At 47.8% G+C, this 20009-nt stretch overlaps 1 protein-coding gene across 3 annotated transcripts; it reads right to left on the bottom strand.

The window, feature by feature from the left end:
- Window positions 1-872: 872 nt before the first annotated feature.
- LOC103345539 (putative neuroblastoma breakpoint family member 5) lies at window positions 873-17675 on the bottom strand. Of its 3 annotated transcripts, XR_011390090.1 has the most exons (10): window positions 16588-17675; window positions 16359-16460; window positions 15064-15117; window positions 11303-11509; window positions 9536-9635; window positions 7456-7670; window positions 6384-6432; window positions 5004-5218; window positions 3326-3799; window positions 873-1945 (listed from the first exon to the last, which is right to left on the bottom strand). XR_011390090.1 is itself a non-coding variant. In XM_070076851.1 (7 exons), the coding sequence occupies exons 2-7, from the start codon at window positions 11475-11477 to the stop codon at window positions 3705-3707; spliced, it is 849 nt and encodes a 282-aa protein (XP_069932952.1). In that variant the 5' UTR covers window positions 11478-11509; window positions 11611-12713; the 3' UTR covers window positions 873-3704. The 3 variants fall into 3 exon arrangements, 1 of the variants encoding a protein (XP_069932952.1); XR_011390089.1 differs by lacking the exons at window positions 15064-15117; window positions 16359-16460; window positions 16588-17675 and adding an exon at window positions 11611-12713; XM_070076851.1 differs by lacking the exons at window positions 15064-15117; window positions 16359-16460; window positions 16588-17675 and adding an exon at window positions 11611-12713 and having other exon boundaries at window positions 873-3799.
- Between the last annotated feature and the right edge of the window lie 2334 nt (window positions 17676-20009).

The following is a 20009-nucleotide window of genomic DNA, read 5'->3' as shown; positions in this document are numbered from 1 at the left end:
TATGCTTGCAGTCAGACATCCCAGGTACAACTGGAGCCTAGAAATGTTCATCCAGGGAACTCTGTTCTGTGAAACAGCAACCACTTTCGACAGAAATGGAGATGGGCATGCCTCACTGGGACCCTGAGTGCAAAATGTCCGAGGGGAGAGACCAGGAACTTTCAGGCCATGGGACACTCCTGAACTGGAACATTGTACAAACTGCCAAAGCTTTAAGCCTGAGAAGTTTGGAGGATGCTGTTTACAATTGCAACTGTTGTTCAAATTAAGAACATCACAGTGACTTGTTAAAGAAGCCTCTCCAAGAGAGATGGTGGTGGCTAGGTGTTTTGCCATCATGCCTTCCCATCCCCTCCTTCCCTGTTTTGATATCAAAAGCTGCACCTTGAAAGTGGGCCTGGTGACAGCCAAGGGATTCCCCCGTTTGATGACTATGAGCAAACTCCACACAAAAGCCACATCCAGACTGAGATAAGTCCCCAGGGCCTGAGTGCACAGTGGTCTGTCTCACCCAACACAGGTGCAGCAACCCAAGACTCCAGAGGCCACCTGGGAGACCAGTGGAGTGTTCCTGTTCACAATGGAGCACTCACTGTCTCCAACAAGAGCAGAGCAGACAGGCTGTTTCCCAGTGAGGACCAGGTGCTCCTAGTATGGGAGCAGTCAGAAGCTTCCAGAAGAAGTGCAGGAGTCAAACACGTACCGTGAGAGTCTTGTGAGACATCTTGATCTTCAATCTCTGGAATCTCCCTGATGAGACTGGAGGGAGGGAAAGGTGGGTGAGAAGCATAAAGGGAACAGAAAGCCCCTTTCCAAGCTGTTCCTAAGAGGAAGCTTCCAGAAGTGGCTGGGCCAAGCAATGGGCCACCCACAACCTTGTCCCTATCTGGGGAAGACTGGCTACTAATGATGCAGACAGGATGCAATGTCTTCCATTTGAGGAGGCTCCTTGCTGAACCACCTGGAGGAGACGAACTGAATGTTAACACAGGGCAGCTTTCATGTGAGGAAAAATGAAGTGCTCATAGGAAGCACGTGGCAAACAGAAAGCCAGTTACAACAGAAACCCCACCGCCTTCACTGAGAATAGTATGTGTGTGTAGATATATAATATTTACACACAAATCAACTACAGCCAAATAGTAAATGTTATTGAATCTGTGTGTTCTTGTAGACTTCTTTATGCTGATTTGTACTGCTTGAAGTCATTTGAAAGTAAACAGGCAAACAGAACTCTCATCTTCTTGGAGAAAGAGTATTAGGTTTGAGGTGACAGGTGAGTAGCAGAGATATTGAAAGGGCATGGAGACAGAAGCAGAGAGAAACAGAGAATTTCCTCTGTGATGAGGTCATTAGGGACTCAGCCTGGAGAAATGACTCTCAGTTGGTCCACTAGTACCCATGAGTATTTGGAAAACAAAAACTGGCTTCAACAGATTTAAGCAAATTACATGCAGAGTCAATGAATTCCCCTTTTGGGATACTAGAGACTATCACAGCTTTAGCTGTCAGTCTTATTCTCAGTGCTGAGGCACTAGTTTCTGTCGGGTGGTTTCACGTGATTAATGGGGTGCAGAGAAGCTCATGAGAAGAGGAGACCTGTGAGCAGCACCCTGCCCTTCACTGCATGTGAGAGGCAATGATGGCAAGGAATCCCTGGAGAGGCTCCTTCATGGAGTCAGCCTGCTGCAGGTCACTACGTGGAAAAGGTAGGGAGAAGTGGAAACCCAGACTAGTACCCTAACGATGGCAGACAGCAGTGCTGATGGGGTACCTCTGGGTTGGCTCAATGGATGGGAGATGCACAGTGGCACTGCTCTTCTTCTCTGGACCTGGAGTCTGCCCATGTCAGCACTAAGCTCGCTGCCCAGGGTTCCTAAGACTCACCTGGAGTGTGACAGGGCTTGTGTTTCCTCTTGCACTTCATCATTGTCATGTTCCTTTACTGCAAATGAATTCAAATAGGCACAGTCATCTAGGATGATCCCCTCAAAGCCTGTACAATGCGCTGTCCAGCACTCGCACAGCACACCAGTATCCTCAGTGTCACTGCCGACTCCTCAGATAGGAATTGTCTAGAGGGTTGAGGTCATTTCTGAGGGAACTAGCTTGTTCATTTTTCTTGACACATGAGGTAAACCTCCCTATTCCTCCAGTCATCGCACCAATAATCGCTGACCTGATTCCCTACAGAAATGAAACAAATTTTCCCAAGTGTGGGTGCTGCGGCAAGCAGGTAAAGCTGCTGCCTTTAACCCCAGGATCCCATGTGAATGCCGGTTCAAGTACTGGCTGTTCTACTTCTGATCCAGATCCCTAATGCACCTGGGAATGCAGTAGAAGATGGTCCAGTACTTGGGCCCTGCACCCACACAGGACACCTGGGGGAAACTCCTAGTCCCTCCCTGGGCCTGGTCCAGTCAGTGCCATTGTGGCCATGTGGGGAGCAGACCAGAGTATGCAAGAGTTGCCTCTCTCTCTCTTCCTCCCTGTTTCTCTCTCTAATTCTGCCTTTCATAAGATAAAATCAAATCTGAAATAATAATCTCTGGAGATGCTTGGTTCCTAGTGTGATTCCTTTCCATGAGAGGAAGTGCAGTGCCCATGGTTCTCAAACAAGCTATCTTGGTAGTTTGTGGTTTACCATATTTTGTGCATTGAGGATAAGATAAAAGGTGGAACAGGTGAATTTTCAGTTCTGGGTATCAGAGTGAATGTGTGCAGCACAAGAGAAAACTGGGCTACTCATGGAATCTCTCAGCACAGGTCTCAGACTTGCAGCCTGGGGACACACTACTAAAGGAATGGCAGAACATTCTGTACGTGTGGTAGGTGAAATGATGCCAACTTTGAAGGGACAGACAACGTGGTTGGGTTCAATGAAACAGGGGGAGTATCTTGACTGCAATGGAGATGAGCATGCTGCTGGCTCTGACAGGAAACAATGTCACATGACAGGGACGGGGAATGACTCCTGTGATCAACACTGCAGGGGGCAGAGGGGTCTGCTTCATTAGGAACGGATGGCAGAGACAAGCATGAGATGTGCTGCTTAGGTTGGTGTGCATCTGTGACATTCTTCTGGCAATGCCTGAGCACTGGAATCTGAGTGACAAAGCCACACAAGGAATGGGAAGACAGCAAGGCTGGATGGGCCAACCACACCTGTGCAACAGACTGGTTGAAAAAGAACAGATGCTGAGAATGTCTCAGACCATCCCATGTCCAGGAGCCCTCTCAGTCAGGTGGGAGTGATGAGTGCAAGGATAGTGCGGGCTCCTTGGCAAGCAGAGGGGGTTGTATCACCTCACAGTGGGGGACTCACCGTTTGCATCTGGAGAAGAAAGCATGTCCTGATGCTCCAGGGAGCACCAGCTGCTCCACGTGGAATGGTCAAGCTCAGAAATGACCGGAAATATCGAGGGAGAGAGGTAGCACTCATCCAGCCGGTCGTCTGGGTCTTCCCGCTCTTGCTCCTCTGGGAGCTTCCTGCTGAGATGGGAGGGCAGAGACACTGAAGACACGCATCACAGGTACAGAAGTGACTTTGTCATCAGACTACAGGTAAAAATATGTGAGGGATGTTCAAAGGGGGAATATAGAGGGAAACAATACAAAAGGGAACATTATGAACAGAGCCATTTCATCATTGGCTGAATGTTCAAAATGGCTGTAGTCACCAGTTTCTCCAGCATTTCAATTCCCTAGTAGTCCATGCTACACTGTCTGCTCTGCCTCCGAGTTACCTGGAAGTGTGTGACAACTTGCTCTGGTACCTCCACTTCATGATATTGATTTTCTGCAAACAAATTCAGAAAGATTGACCAGGTTAAGCAGCTTTTGGGTCAGATATGGGTATCCAATGGCCACTACTACCAAGGGGACAGATTGTTCTCGTGTGAGAACAGGAGACTGTGACAGAAATCCTCCAGGAGGACTAAGTTGACATCAGGAGATGGGCTTGGTGAGCCATCCTGGGCAAGGGGTCAAATCTCCCTGTTCACAGTTGGATCAGCATCTCAATAACCTCTGTCCAGAACCCTTAGAAACAGCCTGCAATGGTCCTCAGGGATTCTAAGCTCACAGCCCAAGAACTTTCTAGGAGGCAAACTGCAGTTGTCAGGCTGCTCTCATTAAAGGACCCAGGTTGCTGACTGTGGAGAGGAGGTAGAACACTGGGAGAGAGCTATGCATGGAGTCTGTATGGCCTGGAATTGAAACCTGTTTGATGCCACACAGAATCTTGGCTATTCTAAGAGTTGCTCATGAGTAATCTCCCTCTTGTCTATGGGAACAATAAAAGCAGTTCAAGAGCTCTCTCTCCAGGCCCTTTAGGGTTTATGTTTCCAAAATCTATGAGTGTTGCTATAGTACTGACTCATCCTATCAGACTGATCATGGTGAATAAGGGTAGAGGAGTTTCTATAGAAGGCTGAATGAACTCCATAACACCTTGCATAGATAAATATGCAGTTATAGAGAAACATTGAACGTTGATTTTGTAGGGATGTTCCTAGATTCAGCTATGTTTTTTGAACTGTACAGGATGTACAGTATAAAAGACTTTATGTCCTGGTTTTGAGATGATTGCATAGCTAAGATAAGCTGTCTTAAAGGAGACAGAGACTAGGGATGGAAGTAGGGAAACTAGGATCACAACTTGGCCCACACATGGGAAGTGTTACCAAAAGCCTGCACGGGGCTAGAACTCCAGGGATGCAGTAGTAGAACAGAATGATATCACTGCAGGTGACAGCAGGCATTATTTCTAAGTTAGAGTGTCTGAAAGGCACTTCCTACACAGGGCCTCTGTATGTTCCCATAGGCTAGGATGCAGTGAGACAAACAGCATCTGAGGGGAGGGAAGCTCCTTGACTCTCCTGATGTCTATGTTCAGTGCCACAACCTGGACCCTGATTGAAACCAACTTGTGTCTGCAGGGCCTGTGCTCAAAAGCAACCCTCAACCTGAGAATCATTGTGTACAAAGAATGGAGAGGCTACCTGGGAGAACGGTGACAGGTTCTTCTTTCTTGTGTGAACAAGCGTGTTCCCCGTCTACACCTAGCACACCGTGGGTGTCCTCAGCATCATGAGACATTTGCACAGTGCCCTCAGGCAGGCAGGAGTCACTCGGCAGGTGGTCAACAGCACCAGTGATAGATGTTTCCTGCTGTGAACTTTGTGGGGTTTCCATTTCATCCACTTCCAAGAGCTCCCTGAGAAGCCAGGTGGGATAAGGATGACAGAGATTAAACCAAGAAGGAAGAGACACCAGGGAGTTGACTAATTTGGATGGGATGCATAAAGGATCGGTCATAGACAGCATAGAGGCGGTTCCCTCCACTCTGGACACCGTGTGGCTGCCTAGGGGGAGAGGGCCTCTGCTCATCACACTCAATACACAGCAGCTAATGAGGAAGCAGCCTCCACTGTCGCTGCATGGCACAGTCACAGCACAAGCACACATTGACAGCCACGCGGGCTGACACCCTGTGCTCAGGTTGGGTTGTTGCAGTGTCCTGCAGCCATGTGATCAAGGTCCTAGGGGCTTGGCAGATTCTAGAGATGTGCTACCTTCTGGGCCTTCTCTTAACCAAGTCACAGGACAGCAAACATGGTTCTGTAGAGGTGCTTTTCTGCAGTTGAACCTGGCTGGATTCTTCCTAACTGCTCCCTTTGCACATTGCCTCTTTGCTAGTTTTCTCTGATGAGAACTTCAGCTCTCTGTAGAAAGCAGATGCACAGCCGGCGCTGCGGCTCACTATGCTAATCCTCCACCTTGCAGCCCCGGCACACCGAGTTCTAGTCCCGGTCGGGATGCTGATTTTCTGTCCCGGTTGCCCCTATTCCAGGCCAGATCTCTGCTGTGGCCAGGGAGTGCAGTGGAGGACGGCCCAAGTGCTTGGGCCCTGCACCCCATGGGAGACCAGGATAAGCACCTGACTGCTGCCTTTGGATCAGCACTGTGCGCCGGCCATGGCAGCCATTGGAGGGTGAACCAATGGCAAAGGAAGACCTTTCTCTCTGTCTCTCTCTCTCACTGTCCACTCTGCCTGTCCAAAAAAAAAAAAAAAAAAAAAAAAAGCTGATGTGCATCTTCTTCTACTTTTCTGGAAAGCAGAGAACAGGGGTTCCCTTTGTGTGCAGGCAACACCTAAGGCTGTGAGTTCATGATGGATCCTATCAGCAACTAGACAACTACTTTAACAACTACTTGAACAGAGGGATTTCCTAGTTGTCAAGAAAGGACTCAACACAATCTGAAGTTGTGTTTATGGGTGCATCTCAACTCCATGACTGTCTTGGCCCCTTTTCTGTTCTTTAGGAGACCCTGTGCATCCTTCACCCATTTGTTGCCAGCTCCTAATCATTCACTATTACCTGTCAGCAACAGGTCCTTGTGCTGGTGTTTCCTCCTCTTCAATATTTTCTGTAAACAAATTTAGAAATGTCCAATCAGATATTATCACCCCCCCACTACAATCAAGGTGGCCTCTGTGTGCATATGAATATCAAATATGGGCCAATAGTGGACAAAAACTTCAAATGTTCTGTGTTTAAAGGAACACCTTGCCATTCTCTTGTGGTCCATCAGGCTTTGTGTCTCTGCACTTGGAGATCAGAACCATGGCAGATTCTGCCTGAAACTAGGCCCACATCCTTTGCTCCCATATCACTGGAAGCTTCTCAAGCTTCCCTGGGACTTCTGCCTGTTATCCCTCATCCTGCCACTAGTGGGAGTCCAAGGCATGGGTTCTATGTTCGCATGGGTCTCACAGAGAACCTCCATCTGTCATGAAGAAGCAAAGAACCCGACTTCCATCCCTCCCTCACAGGCCCTCCACGTTTTCTCTGCTGTATCATTAGAGGAAATTCTCTCTGTGTTATGAGTTCCCTTCTCAACTTCTTTCCTCACTTAAGTTCTACTAACTCTAGTGCCTGGTCTGGCACTCCCAGGGAGAGGAGGGCCTTTGTCCTACTGGGAAACATGCAAGCAACAGCTTCCACCTTTGACGGTTACATCTGCTCTGCCCCAGATTTTTTGGTCCATTTAGTGGCTGAGGAGAGAGAAATCCTGGTGGAGAAAGCAATCACCTGTCTACCATTTGAAAACCACACTGAGCACAGAGCTGGAGGCTTCCATTCAACTTAGCTCAGTGACTGTGTTCAGCCTAACAGTGGCCTCACTTCACAAGGTCTTTCTGGTCTTGATATGGGAATGGACCCTGCCTCTTGCCCCAAAGGCCAACCACAATCAGGAAGGGAGGAGAGCTTTGGGATACTGCAAACTTGAAAGACTTCTCTGCCCCTATCTGTTTTTCCCAAGCAGAGCTGACCTTGTCATGGCACACATGTTCAGTACCAAGAAGAGCTGAGGCAAATGCCCATGGCAGAGGGATGAATGCATCTGAACCCCTGAGGCTTCTCACATGACAGCCTGTGCCCAGCTTACCTGCTCCAAGCAGGTCCTCAAGGCACGCTGACAGCCGGACAGCCTCAGTGAGTAGTCGTCGGAAGCCCTGCCCTGTACAGGTCTCAGGGTCATGCACGGTGACCACGTCCTTCAGGTACTGCTGCAGGATGTGGGCTAGATTTCTCCCCCTTTGGACCTTTGGACGTAACTGGGAAAGTTCTTGGTCCTGATCTTCAAGGATGCCACGGCAATGCCTAAGGTGCAAGAGTGGAGAAAGTTCTAGACGGGAAGGGATGAGTGTTAGGTTCTGTGTGTTCTCACAGATTTTCATAACAATGCCTTATAGAGCCCTCCACCAGCATCACCACTCAGGTTTGGAGAAATACCTGTGCCAAGAAAAGCAAAGGGCAACACAAGGCCTTGCTCCCACTTTTAGAGAAAGATCTTGTCACAATTCCTGAGATTCCATTCAGGTTGTTTTCTATCAACAGTGCAAGGATTCTTCCTTCCTCACCTTCATAAAGGGGCTAATTCAGTTCCTCCTTCCAGCCACAGGCATTTCCATATAGGAAGAGACACAGTGTACAGTGCAGTGACTGGGAGTCATGCTGCACACAGGGGTTACATGGCAAGAAACAAGAATGAAGGTCTGGCAGGGCCCAGCTAAGCATCAGTCTTCTATATCAGGAGGTGATGGTGACTAAGGGTAAATGAGGATTGATTATAAGATGACCAAACAGAGGAGCCCAGCATCCCCTCCACCTCCCCTGAGAAGACCCAATGCAGCTCCATCTCGAGGTGAGTGCCCACAGAAAAGCACCTCCACACTAAGGGAACCATGAGAACACGGGAGGAAGAGAGAACAGGCATAGCACCACCTACAGAGGACCAAAGCTAACTGGTGACTGGATTCTCAGAAACACAGCCATGGGGATTTCCTGTTGCAGAAGAGAGAGTAAACAGGAGGGCCCCATGGGAGCCCATCCACCTGGACACCTTACTTACAGACTCTCCACACTTTTAGCTCTGAATTCAGATTCCTCTGCTCCCTCCTTGTTTCATAACATCTGAGACACGGGGCTTTGCTGTAACTCTCTGCCCTTGTTTGGCACAGGCTGGCTCAGTTTTTGATTTGGGCTGCCCACTAGTGAAACACATCCCCACCTGCCTGCCCTACACGGAGAGCCTTACCTGAGCAGCTCAGCAGACCTGGGCTGCTTTGGCAGGGGCCTCCACGTGTAGCTTCTTGGTCAACATGGACTCCATGATGTCTTTGTTTTATTATTATCTATTCATACCATTTTATTTGGGAAATCAACAGTAATTGAGGAGGAAAAATGTATTTTCATTTTAATTTCTCCTGAAGGGAGAACTTTTTCAAAGTACCTATTCACTTTTACTTTCATTGTAACATTAATTTTTACCATTTCTTTCTAAAAATTTATTCATTCATTTATTTTAAGGAATATACATTTCATAAGACAACTTTAGGAATATAGTTATTCTCCCCATACCCAGGGTACCACCCACACTCACAGCCCAGCTCCTCTTCCCTCTCTACTTCTCAGTCTCATTCTCCATTAAGATGCATTTTCAATGAACTTTGTACACAGAAGACCAACTCTATATTAAGTAACAATTTCAAAAATGCGCGCGCGTGCACACACACCCACACAAGAATAAAAACTGTTTGAGAAATGTTTCACTGTAACTCTCTTTTAATACAACTCATTGAGGACAGAGGTCCTGCATGGGGAGTCAGTGCACAGTGACTCCTGCTGTTAATTTAACAATTAGCACTCCTCTGTATGTTGTCAGGGACCACACAAGGCTCATGACATGAGCTGACTAGGCTATGGAAGCATTTTGAAAACTCTGTCTGTATTTAGACAAGGCCATCAGCAAAGTGGAAGTTCTCTCCTCCCTTAGAGAAAAGTACATCCCCCTTTGATGGCCACTTCTTTGTCTGGGGTCCCACAGTGATCCTACATGGAGAACATTGTTTTGCACAGTGCCTTGGCTTTCCATGCCTGAGATGCCTCAGTTCTCCCTTCTGAGCTGCCCCACTGGAGACACCCACACACCTCCCCACCTGCCTGCCCCACACAGAGACCCTTACCTGAGCAGCTCTGGGACCGTGGGCTTCTCTGCCAGCGGCTCCTCCAAGTGGAGCTTCTTGGTCAGTATGGACTCAATGATGTTTTTAAACTTCTCACAATCTGGGGAACGACAGACATGCAGAACTCAGGGAGGTGCTTTTGTAGTCAGTGCCTGCTGAAGCCCAAACGAACTCCAGGGCCAGGCTCCAGATTCAGAGTTTCACATCTGTATTTCGTCACCTCACTACATAGCATCTGAAATTTCCTATTTTAAAAGATTTATTTATTTACTTGAAAGGCAAGTTACAGAGAGACATAGGCAGAGAGAGAGAGAGAGAGAGAGAGAGAGTTAGAGAGAGAGAGAGAGACTCTATCACCTGGTTTACTCCCCAAATGGCTGCAAGGTTGGAGCTGTGCCAATCTGAAGCCAGGAGCCAAGAGCTGTTTCTAGGTCTCCCATGTGGATGCAGGGGCCTAAGCTCATGGATTATCTTCTACTGCTTTTTAGGCCATAGCAGAGAGCTGGATTGGTAGTGGACCAGCCGGAATTGAACTAGTATCCATATGGGATGCCAGCACTGCAGGCAGCACTGACCCTGCTATTTCCCAATAAAATGAGAAAAAAGGACTTCAAAGATACTGAAGTTGACTTGACAAGGTGATTCCACCGGTGTTTACAGAATCAGAATTCCCAGCCCCTGAGCTCAGACTGAATTATGAGCCACTGGACTCAGCAAGTCTTGCAGCCTCTCAGGTCAAACGTGAAGCTGAGGCACGAAGTCATCACCTTTTGTATGTTTGGGAGCTTGATAAGGGTGTAGGACTGTTTCCTTGCATTGGGAAATATTTCAAATGTTTGTTATTTCAGACTTAAGGGACCATCTTTCATGGAACTGTGTAGAATACAATGTATAACAAAGTAAGGCCCTGAGGCAATATGCCCAATAAAAAGTATAGTTCCTGCTAAATTAGAAACAGTACAATAAGGGCCTCATGGATTCTGCTGATCTTGAGCAAGGAACCATCCTTGGAGTTGTATAGGAAAGAAGGAGCACATTTTGTTGTGACAATCTACAGAGGCAGGAATTATGATAGCACCTATGAGTGGGAGAGAAATTGAAGTTACAGAGAAGGTGGGCAATGGGGAGCACCCAGGCGAGTGGCCCTGATTCCCCCCCTACACCCTGTGCTCCCACTCCCAGGTCTCAGGCACCGTCTTCCTCTTCTGGAAGAAGAACTTGTGCTCCAGGAGCAGGACTTTCTCCCAGTGAGGAGGCTGTGTCGTGAGGGTGTTCCCATGGATACCAGAGTTCCAGTGCACAGGAGACTCTCTGTCTCTCTGGAAGCCCATCCTGCTCACCCTGAACACATGTCCACTTCTGGACCTAGGACAGTGCTTTGCCAATGGGAACTCAACGGAAGCTTGAATTGAGTGAAATGCGTTAGCCCCAGAAATGGGGCCCACAGTGATGGTATAAGGCTGCAGGAGCTGACACAGACAGGATGATCATAAACATGCACTCAATATGGTGGAGCCTGAGCCTGAGGACAACAGGCAGCTCTATGCCTCATCAGGAATCCATGACAGATTCAGCACTCCTGTCACTCTACACCTCACCACTAACTTGGAAAACTTGCAAAACCCTGTGTGTCAGCTTGGGAGTGTGGTCAGGAGGAAATTAAGTTTGGCAAAAAGAAGACAAAAATCAAGTAGTGAGGCCATTTAGTTTCTCAGGAGAAGATACAGGACAATCATCACTGTGGTGAAATGACCCGAGAGAACTTACTGTATTTTTTCAGCTCCCTGGCCAGGGCAAAGTTTGTAGCCTCAGCTATGAGAAACTTCTCCTGGAGCTCCCAGTATTCCTGTTGGCTCTTTGCCAGCTGGGATCGCAATTGCTGGCATTCGAGGTCGTTCAGTTCTGCCACGGGATCTGATGCAGGGCTGTGGGATCCTGCCATGCTGATGGTGTGTCACGGCAGGACAACAGGGACTGGGGAGAGGAAACCCAAACACAGGTGAGGGTCAAACAAATGACATCCAAGAGTTTCAGGTAGGCTTGAGGGGTGACAATAACTGTCCAGCTTCACTTACTGATGTGAAACACCTGATCCACAGCCCGACAACACTGGGAAGTTCTTCTCTGGACAAACAAGGATAAAACTGCCAAAGCCTAGATTGAAGGCACTGCCTGTAGCTCAGTCTCTGCTAGGACTGGCTGTTGTGTGGCAGCTAACGGTCTGCCGTTGCCATCGCAGAATTAGAAGGTGGAGAGTGTCACGGAATCTTTGGAACTCTGCCTTCCAGGGGCCTAAGCTAGGTTGAGGCACAAGACCCCCACTGGTGGGGACAGCCTACCCATCTGCCAGTCTCATAGTTATAGATCCTGCGCTGACACCACAGACCGTGTCCCCAAATCACCTAAGCATGTATCGCTTGTATAGTCATGTATGTGTATGAAAATACCAAGACAGAAAATGTGTCCCAACAAGCCTTCCTTTCTCAGGGCTGTTAGGAAGTCACCCCACCTGCTGTTTAAGAGATCACAAGACTTTTCTACCTGTTTGAAATGTTGAGTTTTAAGTTTCCATGATAAATGGGTCATTTCATTTTTCTGAATGAAATTTTGAGAGCTCTTTTAGTTCTCTGAAAAGAATTGTTCTATCAGGTATGTAATTTCAAAATGTTTTCTCCCTATGTTGGCCTGTCTATTCATCTTCTTATCAATGACTTTGAACAGGAAATTTGAACATATTGGGACATTTATGAATTTGTTCTTTTATTACATGTAGTTTGGGTATAATCCCTAAAAAATGTAATCTAATTCAAGTTGAAAGACTTTGTACTATTTCTTCTTCTAAGAGGTTGAAATTGGCACAAGCATTTGGCACAGCAGTTAAGATGCCACCTGGGGTGCCCACACCTGGATCAGAGTGCCTGGGACTGAGTCCTTGCTTTGCTCTCCCCTCCAGCTTCCTGGTAGTGCACACACGGTGAGGCAGCAGTGACGGCTCCAATACTTGTGTCACTGCAGTCTATGTGGGAGATCCTGAAGGACCCAGTCCTAGTTTCAGCCTGGCCAGGCCCAGGTTACCTCAGGCCTCCTAGGTTCACACCAGTCACTAGGAGAGCTCTTTTCTCTGTCTTTTTGCCCTTTGAATAAAACAAGTAACTTATAAGATGAAACATTTTATGAAAATGAAAATGTTTTTTGTTTAAGTATACTTATTTGAGATGTGGAGAGACATACAGACAGAGAAACACAACCAAGGCTATGTGTTCCATCACTATTTCAGTCCCCAAATGCATGCAACAGTCAGGCTTGGCCAGGGTGACACTTGGTGTCCAGAACTCCAATTTATTCTGCCAATGTGTGTGAAGAACCTAATGCTTTTTTATAATAAATTTATATATAATTATTGCAACTAATTTTATAATGATGGCAAACTTATTTTGAGGAATATGGGTGTTACATATTTGAAGTAGTTTTTTAAATTAACTTCTTTATTTAATGTTGTATCTATGGCATAAATGCAATGTTAAGAACATAGTTCTTCTTCCCACCTACCTGCCCTCCCACCTATTCTCCCCCTCTTCCTCCTCCAACTCTCCTGTTTAGTCTGAGAAAGAAAAAAAGACAGAATGGAACAAGAAAACTCAGGGAACTGTTACTCAGCAGCCTAGCAAAGAGCTGTCCAAGGTTACTGCTTCTCAAAGGTGATTTCACTTTTTGCCCCCTTCTGCTATTCCCTTCCTTCTTCCCCCTTCTTTCCTTTTAGAAACTCACTTGTCTTCAAAGAAGAACCCACGGATGATACATCTGCTGTGAGCTCTTAGACAGAACTATAACCTATGAGACATAAGAATATCCTCCATTTAATGCACTAAAAGGAAGTGATTCTGGAGAACAGTTCTACTATTAGGTCCCTTGATGCAGCTTTGAGGACAGAGGGCAGTGCACAGTGGCTCTCACTGTGTCTTTAACAAATCACACTCTTATGTCTGACCTCAGTGCTCACCCAGGGTGCTTGACATGAGCTGCCTCAGCTACAGAAGCCTTCTGGATCCACCTAGCTCGACAAGGCCATGAGCAAAGAGGCAGCTCTCTCCTCCCTTCAGGGAATGTGCATCCTTCATAATGGCCACTTCTTTCCACTTCAGTCTCACCCACAAGTGTCCTATATGTAGGGCGTTTTTTGCCAAAGGGTCTTAGATTTCCATGCCTGAAATGCTCCCATGGGCTTTCCAGCCAGACTGGAATGACTTATGGGGATATTTTGAGTTCACAGTGCTACTCATTCTATGAGTCTGCTTTTCATGCTAGAGCCTCCACTCCTTTTGAATTCTATTATTTTTTCCAAACACTTTGTCCTATTTATATGATCACTTTAACACTTGATCCATCTATATGTTCACTTTACCACTTAATCCTGTCCATTTACTTTATAACACTGAAGCTGCTCTTTTTATCAGGCAGCTTAAGGGATTTTGGTGTCCTATGGCAAGTTCTTGAACTTGTACCCTTAGAACTAAGAGATCTAATACTTGATCCATCACATGCTGCCTCCTAGGGTGCACATTAGCAGAAATCTGGACAGGAAACCCTTTGGTGACTCAAAGCCCACCACTCAACTATAGGATGTGAGCATTGCAAAAGCCGCTTAACTGCTGAACGAAATGCCGGCCCCAAAAGCTGCAGATGTTAAGGTTTCCATTTGAGTGGATGATCAAAACTGGGATTTTTTTTTTGAAATTTTAAATTCTGATGTCTAAATAAATGTAGGAGTCTCCACTGTGGCTTAGTGGGTTAAGCCACCACTTGAGACACTGTCTCCTCTATGAGTGCTGGTGGAGTCCCAGTGGCTCTAGTTTGAGCTGACCCAGCTCCCTGTTGATGTGCCAGGAAAAGCAGTGGAACATGGCTTATGTCCTTGGCCCTTGAGCTCCTGTGAGATACCCAGATGGCATTTTGGGCTCCTGGCTTTGTCTGGCTCAGCCCTGGCTGTTGTAGGCACTTGGGGAGTGACAGAAGATGCAAGGTCTCTCCCTCTCAGTGTGTGTGTGTTCCTCTGTCTGTAGCTCTGCTTTTCAAATAGAATAATAAATCTTTTAAAATAATTATTAAAATATTCAAAATGATATTGTAATGTACATATCCATAGTGTAATGATTCCTCTAGACCAGTAAATAAAATATTCATCATCTCACAGTTAACCTTTATGTGCCTGCACATGGTAAGAACCCATGAAATCTACTCTTAGAAAGTTCTCAAACTTTCTCATTCTAATGGAGAATAGAAGGCTCCACGAATAACTCAGATTCTCATGCTTAACTTCAGAACCCTAGATTTAGTTCTTCTCTATAACTACTACTTTGTACTCTTGGGTCAACATCTCTCTATTCTTCCCACCAGACTCCTCCACCTTGATGATCTCTCTTTCATTCTGTATCGACATATTCAACAATTTTTCTTTTTTTCTTTCAGACACCACACATAACAGACTTCATGCAGTATTAATATTTCTATATCTGGTTTATTTCACTCACCATAATGTCCTCCAAGTTCATCCAGTTTCTCACAAATGACAGGAGTTCCTTTATCTTTGAGTTGAACAGCATTCCATCATATAAATATAAATACATATTTAAGTCTAATCATACATCTATCATGTATAATGTATTGTTACACATTATATGTATATAAATATCTATACACAGAAATGCATGAGTGATACAAAATCTTCAAGTGATTCCAAAGTGTCATGGAAAATCTGTAGTATCCTTTTATTAAAATACACTTTTCAAGCCATATATATAGCCAGCAAGATTTCTTAACCAACCATCTGTTGATGGACATGTAGGCAGTTTGCATCTTGGCCTCTGTGAATAAGGCATCAACTAGGGATTGCAGGTATCTCTACTAGATGCTGATCCGGATTTTTGTTTCTTCTTTCCTTGCACATATACCCATAAGGAGGATGAATGGGTCATTTGACAGTTCTAGTTTAATGTTTCAAAAATATTACAATAGTGTTTTCTATAATGGCCATACCACTCAACAGTCTCACACATAATGTAAAAGGGTTTCCTTTTTGGTACACCCTTGCCCACATTTATTCTCTCGTCTTTTTGACAGCAGTTGACCCTATGGTTCTGAGGGGATATCCCTCTGTGGTTTGGAATGGTGTTTCCCTGATGAGTACTGATAATGGGCAACTTGTCATAAACCTGGTAGCAATGCGTATTCCTTTCATGGAGTAATGTCTACTCAGGTCCTTTGCCAATTTCTCAGATGAATGATTAATTATTTTGGCTACTGAGTTCTGTGAGTGCTTTCACACTATAGCACAGAGAAAGCAAAAGCCTTGTGAACAATGTACATAGGTCTTGGCCCCATGTGGGGATCATGGGGATCCTTACTTCGGGGCCATGGGACTGCACCACTGCCATTTTAGGACTGTGCAGTGTGTTGCCTGGCAGAATTGAGCATGGGTGGAAAAATGTACCTAGCTGAAGAGGGCAGGAAGTGTGTGGTTTCTCTCTCTCTCTCTCTCTCTCTTTTTTTTTTTTTTTTTTTTGGTGGCGACACTGAAGTTACCAGGATCTCTAGTTTGCATGGAAAGCTTGTGTTCAGCATAAACCTGCTCTGATTCCATCCAGGGATCTCCCTGGCCAGGTGCACAGGTTCACTGTGGAGTCAGTTTCTCTCCTGACCTCAGTGCTCATGGAAGGTGGCTCCTTCAGGGGCTGGACAGTGGAGTAGGCCTTTCTGAGTATCCCCTGAGGTTTCTGACACAATGTATCCTTCATCTCACCCACACTTGGTTTCACCCTAACATTACCTTGTCATTCTCTGGGTCATTCTTGCATCCCAGAGAGCTGCTCGTCTTCCTTCATCTGCACCTTCAGTTCTGGGTTCTCAGGATGTGGACTCAGCTCCGGATCTGGGAGGAGACACAGAGGAGGGACTAGGTCAGCTCTCAGCCTCAGTTCCCAGGGCACGTGTGGTTCCCCAGGGACTCAAAGGAACCTAAGCAGCAGGACCTCAGAGAGGAACAATACACACTTTACCTCACTGATGAGGAACCTGAGCTCCATAGAGACTAAGAGGTTGTCTCAGCACCACAGCACCTGATGGAAGGAGGGCCAGCCCATGAACTTTGACCTCCAGCTTCCCTGTGCCAAGCATGGCTCTTGTCTTCCAAGAATGCATTGTTGGGTTTGTGGACTTTGGATAAAGCACTGCTATTTCTGCTGCTAAAAACAAACAAAAGTATGAGGGTCATTCCTTGGACACAGCTTTTCCCACATTTCTATTGTCCATTATTTATTCTCTGTCTGTTTTCAATCACTGGGTGATAGAATGGGAGCAGAGAACCCACAAGGTGAACGAGTATTTAACACAGCCCTGCCTGTCCTGTGTGGGTCCTTCCTCCAGAATTCTCCCTCAGGCTTTCTCCTCTGCTGCAGTGCTGGAGAGTGTCAGACCTCGTGGAGGTCATTTCAGTATGGAGACCATGTTCTTCTTTTTGTCTCCTGGAGCCAGGGAGAGTAGGGATTCATTCTGGACCTCTGTGGACCCAGCTTTTCTGCTAAGCAATGCTGCTAGTTTCAAAGACAAAAAATTAAAAACCACAATGACCAATGGAAATCAGGTCAATAAAGATTTTCCAGAGGTGCCTGAGATTGTGAGAACAGCCCCTCGTAAAGTGGTCAGAGCCAAGCATGGGGCATTGGCAGGCTGACTCAGGTAAGGCAGATGCACAAAACAACCAAGGGAAGGCTGCTGACACCAGGAAGAGGACAAACATCAGAGGAGTGTGAGAAGAAAGGACGATTACTGGCTCAAATGAAGATGGAAGTATGCAGGCTGAGACCCAGAGGCAAGGCCCCATGTCACAGAGGATTAGTCCTGGGCTTTGAAATCTATCCCAGGAAGTCCTGTTGGATTTGCCAGGAGCTGGGAGCTTCTCCCAGGTCTCCCACGTGGGTGCAGGGGCCCAAGGACTAGGACTATCTTCTACTGCATTCCAAGGCCACAGCAGAGAGCTGCGTAGCCAGTGGAGCAGCCCCCATGGAGGCTGGCTCTGCAGACTGGGGCTCTAACTTGCTGTGCCACCTGGCTGCTGGACCCTGCCCTTCTGTGCATGCACTGTCCCCCCTACCTCCCCCCCCCCCCACGACGCAGCTCCTGCGCACCTCTCCTTAGTGTGACTGTGCCAGCTGCCGGGCCTCTAAGCCCAGGACAGAGCGGGATGACCTGCAGCCACCTTAACCTCACTTCCTTAACTGCACTTTAACTCTCAGAGACTTCTGCCGGCAACAAAGTTATAAACTACAAACCTGCACGCAGGAGGCAAGGCCTCCTCTCTCTAAGAGAAACACAGCAGGATTCTAGCTCCTGGAGTCTGGTAACTTTCAAGTCAGTTTCTCTGCACAGCACCAGAAACGCCGTGGTCCGGGCCTGTGCTGTGTCCTGGGCCTGTGCTGTGTCCTGGTGGGCTAAGCCTCTGCCTGCAGGGCTGGCTTCCCCCATGGGCGCTGGTTCCTGTCCTGGCTGCCCCTCTTCCGTTCTGGCTCTCTCCTAATGGGCTGGGGAAGCCATGCAAGATGGCCCGAGGGCTTGGAGCCTGCTCCTGCCTGGGAGACCCCTTGTAGTGGCCATCTGGAGAGCGAACCAGAGCATGGAAGACCTTTCTCTCTGCCTCTCCCCTCTCTGTAATTCTCTCCAATGAATAAACACAACAGTAAGAATGAAAGGCCTGGAGTTACAAACAAGAGGCTGTGGTCCCGGAGAGCGCCCCCTGCCGCCCGGGCTCCGCAGCCCCGCGGCCTCCTCCAGGGGCCCGGCCCTTCCCGCCCTCCGGGAGCTGTGGGCGCGGCTCCCGCATCCTCCTCCCGAGGAGCGGCGTCCTGAGCCTGGGGCCGGCGCCCGTCCTCCTGGAACCCTGTCCCTCGGCGCGGGGTTCGCCCCGCCCCGCGTCCGCGGTTCCCTGTCTTCTCCTCTGACTCCAATTCCGGAAGGCGGCCCTCAAGTGACCCCGCACCGCTGTCCTGTTCCGGAGCCCTGGCGCGGGGTCCTCCATTGTCCACAACTCTGTTTTCTGAAGCGGGGTCCGCATCCGGATTCCCCAGGGGGGCGGCAGCCCCCAGGGCCCTCGGCGGCCTGCAGGCCGGGCTGGGGGTCATCGATGGCGCCCTCGGGGCGCAGTGGCCTGGGCTGTGTGAGGGGCTGAGGGCAACGGGCGGGTGGGCGGGGCTTGCGGAGGGCGGGAAAGCGCCGGGCCGCGCGGCGGTGGGCGTGGCCTGTGGGAGCCCAAGGTCTGGTGCGGGGTTGTCCCGCGTGTCCGTGTCCCTGCCCTTCCCAGCTGTGTGGGAGCTAACGGAGGAGCGGGTGCGTGGCGCTGTGGCCTGTGGGGTTTCCCCTCTGAGGATTTAATGATCGCTCTGCCACCTCGAGCTCCGGCTTCCGTTCTCTCTGGGGATCCCGACCCTTCCTCCCTTGCCCGTGGACCACTCTTCCCGGGGTCTCTCTGGCCCGGATCCTGAGGGAGCAGCAGAGTCCGGAGGAGAAACCAGCGCTGCCCTGGGGGAGCTCTTTGTGTCCCCTCTGCCCTGGCCTCTCGCTGAGCTGCTGTTGCTGTCAGGCTGTGGTGCCCTGAACTCCAGCGTGTGTGTGTGCGCATGTGCGTCCACGCACTTTCCTCACGGAAATGTATTGATTAAGAAGTCATTATTGAAAAAAAAAAAAAAGAAGAAGAAGAAGAAAAAAGGAAAGGGCGACGCCGCGGCTCAGGCTCATTTAGCTAATCCTCAGCCTGTGGCTCCAGCACCCGGGGTTCTAGTCCTGGTTGGGGGACTACAAGCTGAAAGTGCCAATAGTTAAGGTTACCAGAGAGCAAGCTATCAATTACAAATCCGAAACACCCTTAGAAAACCAGTCTCTTTGGAAAGAAAAGTTATTTCTTCATCCTGTAAGAATAAGGATTAGGTAATTGCCTCTTATAAGCCAGGAAGAGAAATCACAGAATTAAGAAACAATCTTTGACTACAAAGTTTATGTTTTTGTTTGGTATTAAGAGAGAGCATAGGGGACCAGAGACAAAGAACAAAACTGGTCTCTGGGAGTTTGTTAAATTCCTCCTTCCACCCTGGCAGCCCATAGCAAGAGCCTTGGATGTTCACTGATGTCATAAAAAAAGAGTGTTAATTGTTAAAGCAATAACAGTAGTCACTGTGCACTTGGTCCCCATGTAGGAACTCTGTCCCTATTGAATTGTAATATGAGAATTGGCTGCAAATTCTCTCCCCAAACTGTGCTCTATATGTTGTGTGTGGGCATCGGGACAAATAGTTGAAGTCTATGATTAGCATAGAGTTACTCCTCTATATATAAAGTCATAATAAAAATGAACCATAATGAAGAAGGAGATGGGGGAGGGAATGGGAGGTGGGATGAGAGTATGGGGGAAAGAACTACTATATTCCTAAAG

This window comes from Oryctolagus cuniculus, chromosome 7, assembly GCF_964237555.1.
Source record: "Oryctolagus cuniculus chromosome 7, mOryCun1.1, whole genome shotgun sequence".
In the NCBI taxonomy this organism is placed as follows: Eukaryota; Metazoa; Chordata; class Mammalia; order Lagomorpha; family Leporidae; genus Oryctolagus; species Oryctolagus cuniculus.
This window is presented reverse-complemented; position numbering and strand designations above follow the sequence as displayed.

What these genes read in the sequence shown, in the direction of transcription:
- LOC103345539 (XM_070076851.1), bottom strand. Translation starts at nt 11,477, where the DNA reads ATGGCAGGATCCCACAGCCCTGCATCAGATCCCGTGGCAGAACTGAAC. An exon ending in CAGGGAGCTGAAAAAATACA is followed by an intron (nt 9,636 to 11,302) that starts GTAAGTTCTCTC and finishes GTCGTTCCCCAG; the next exon opens with ATTGTGAGAAGTTTAAAAAC. An exon ending in CAAGGACCTGTTGCTGACAG is followed by an intron (nt 5,219 to 6,383) that starts GTAATAGTGAAT and finishes CTGGCTTCTCAG; the next exon opens with GGAGCTCTTGGAAGTGGATG.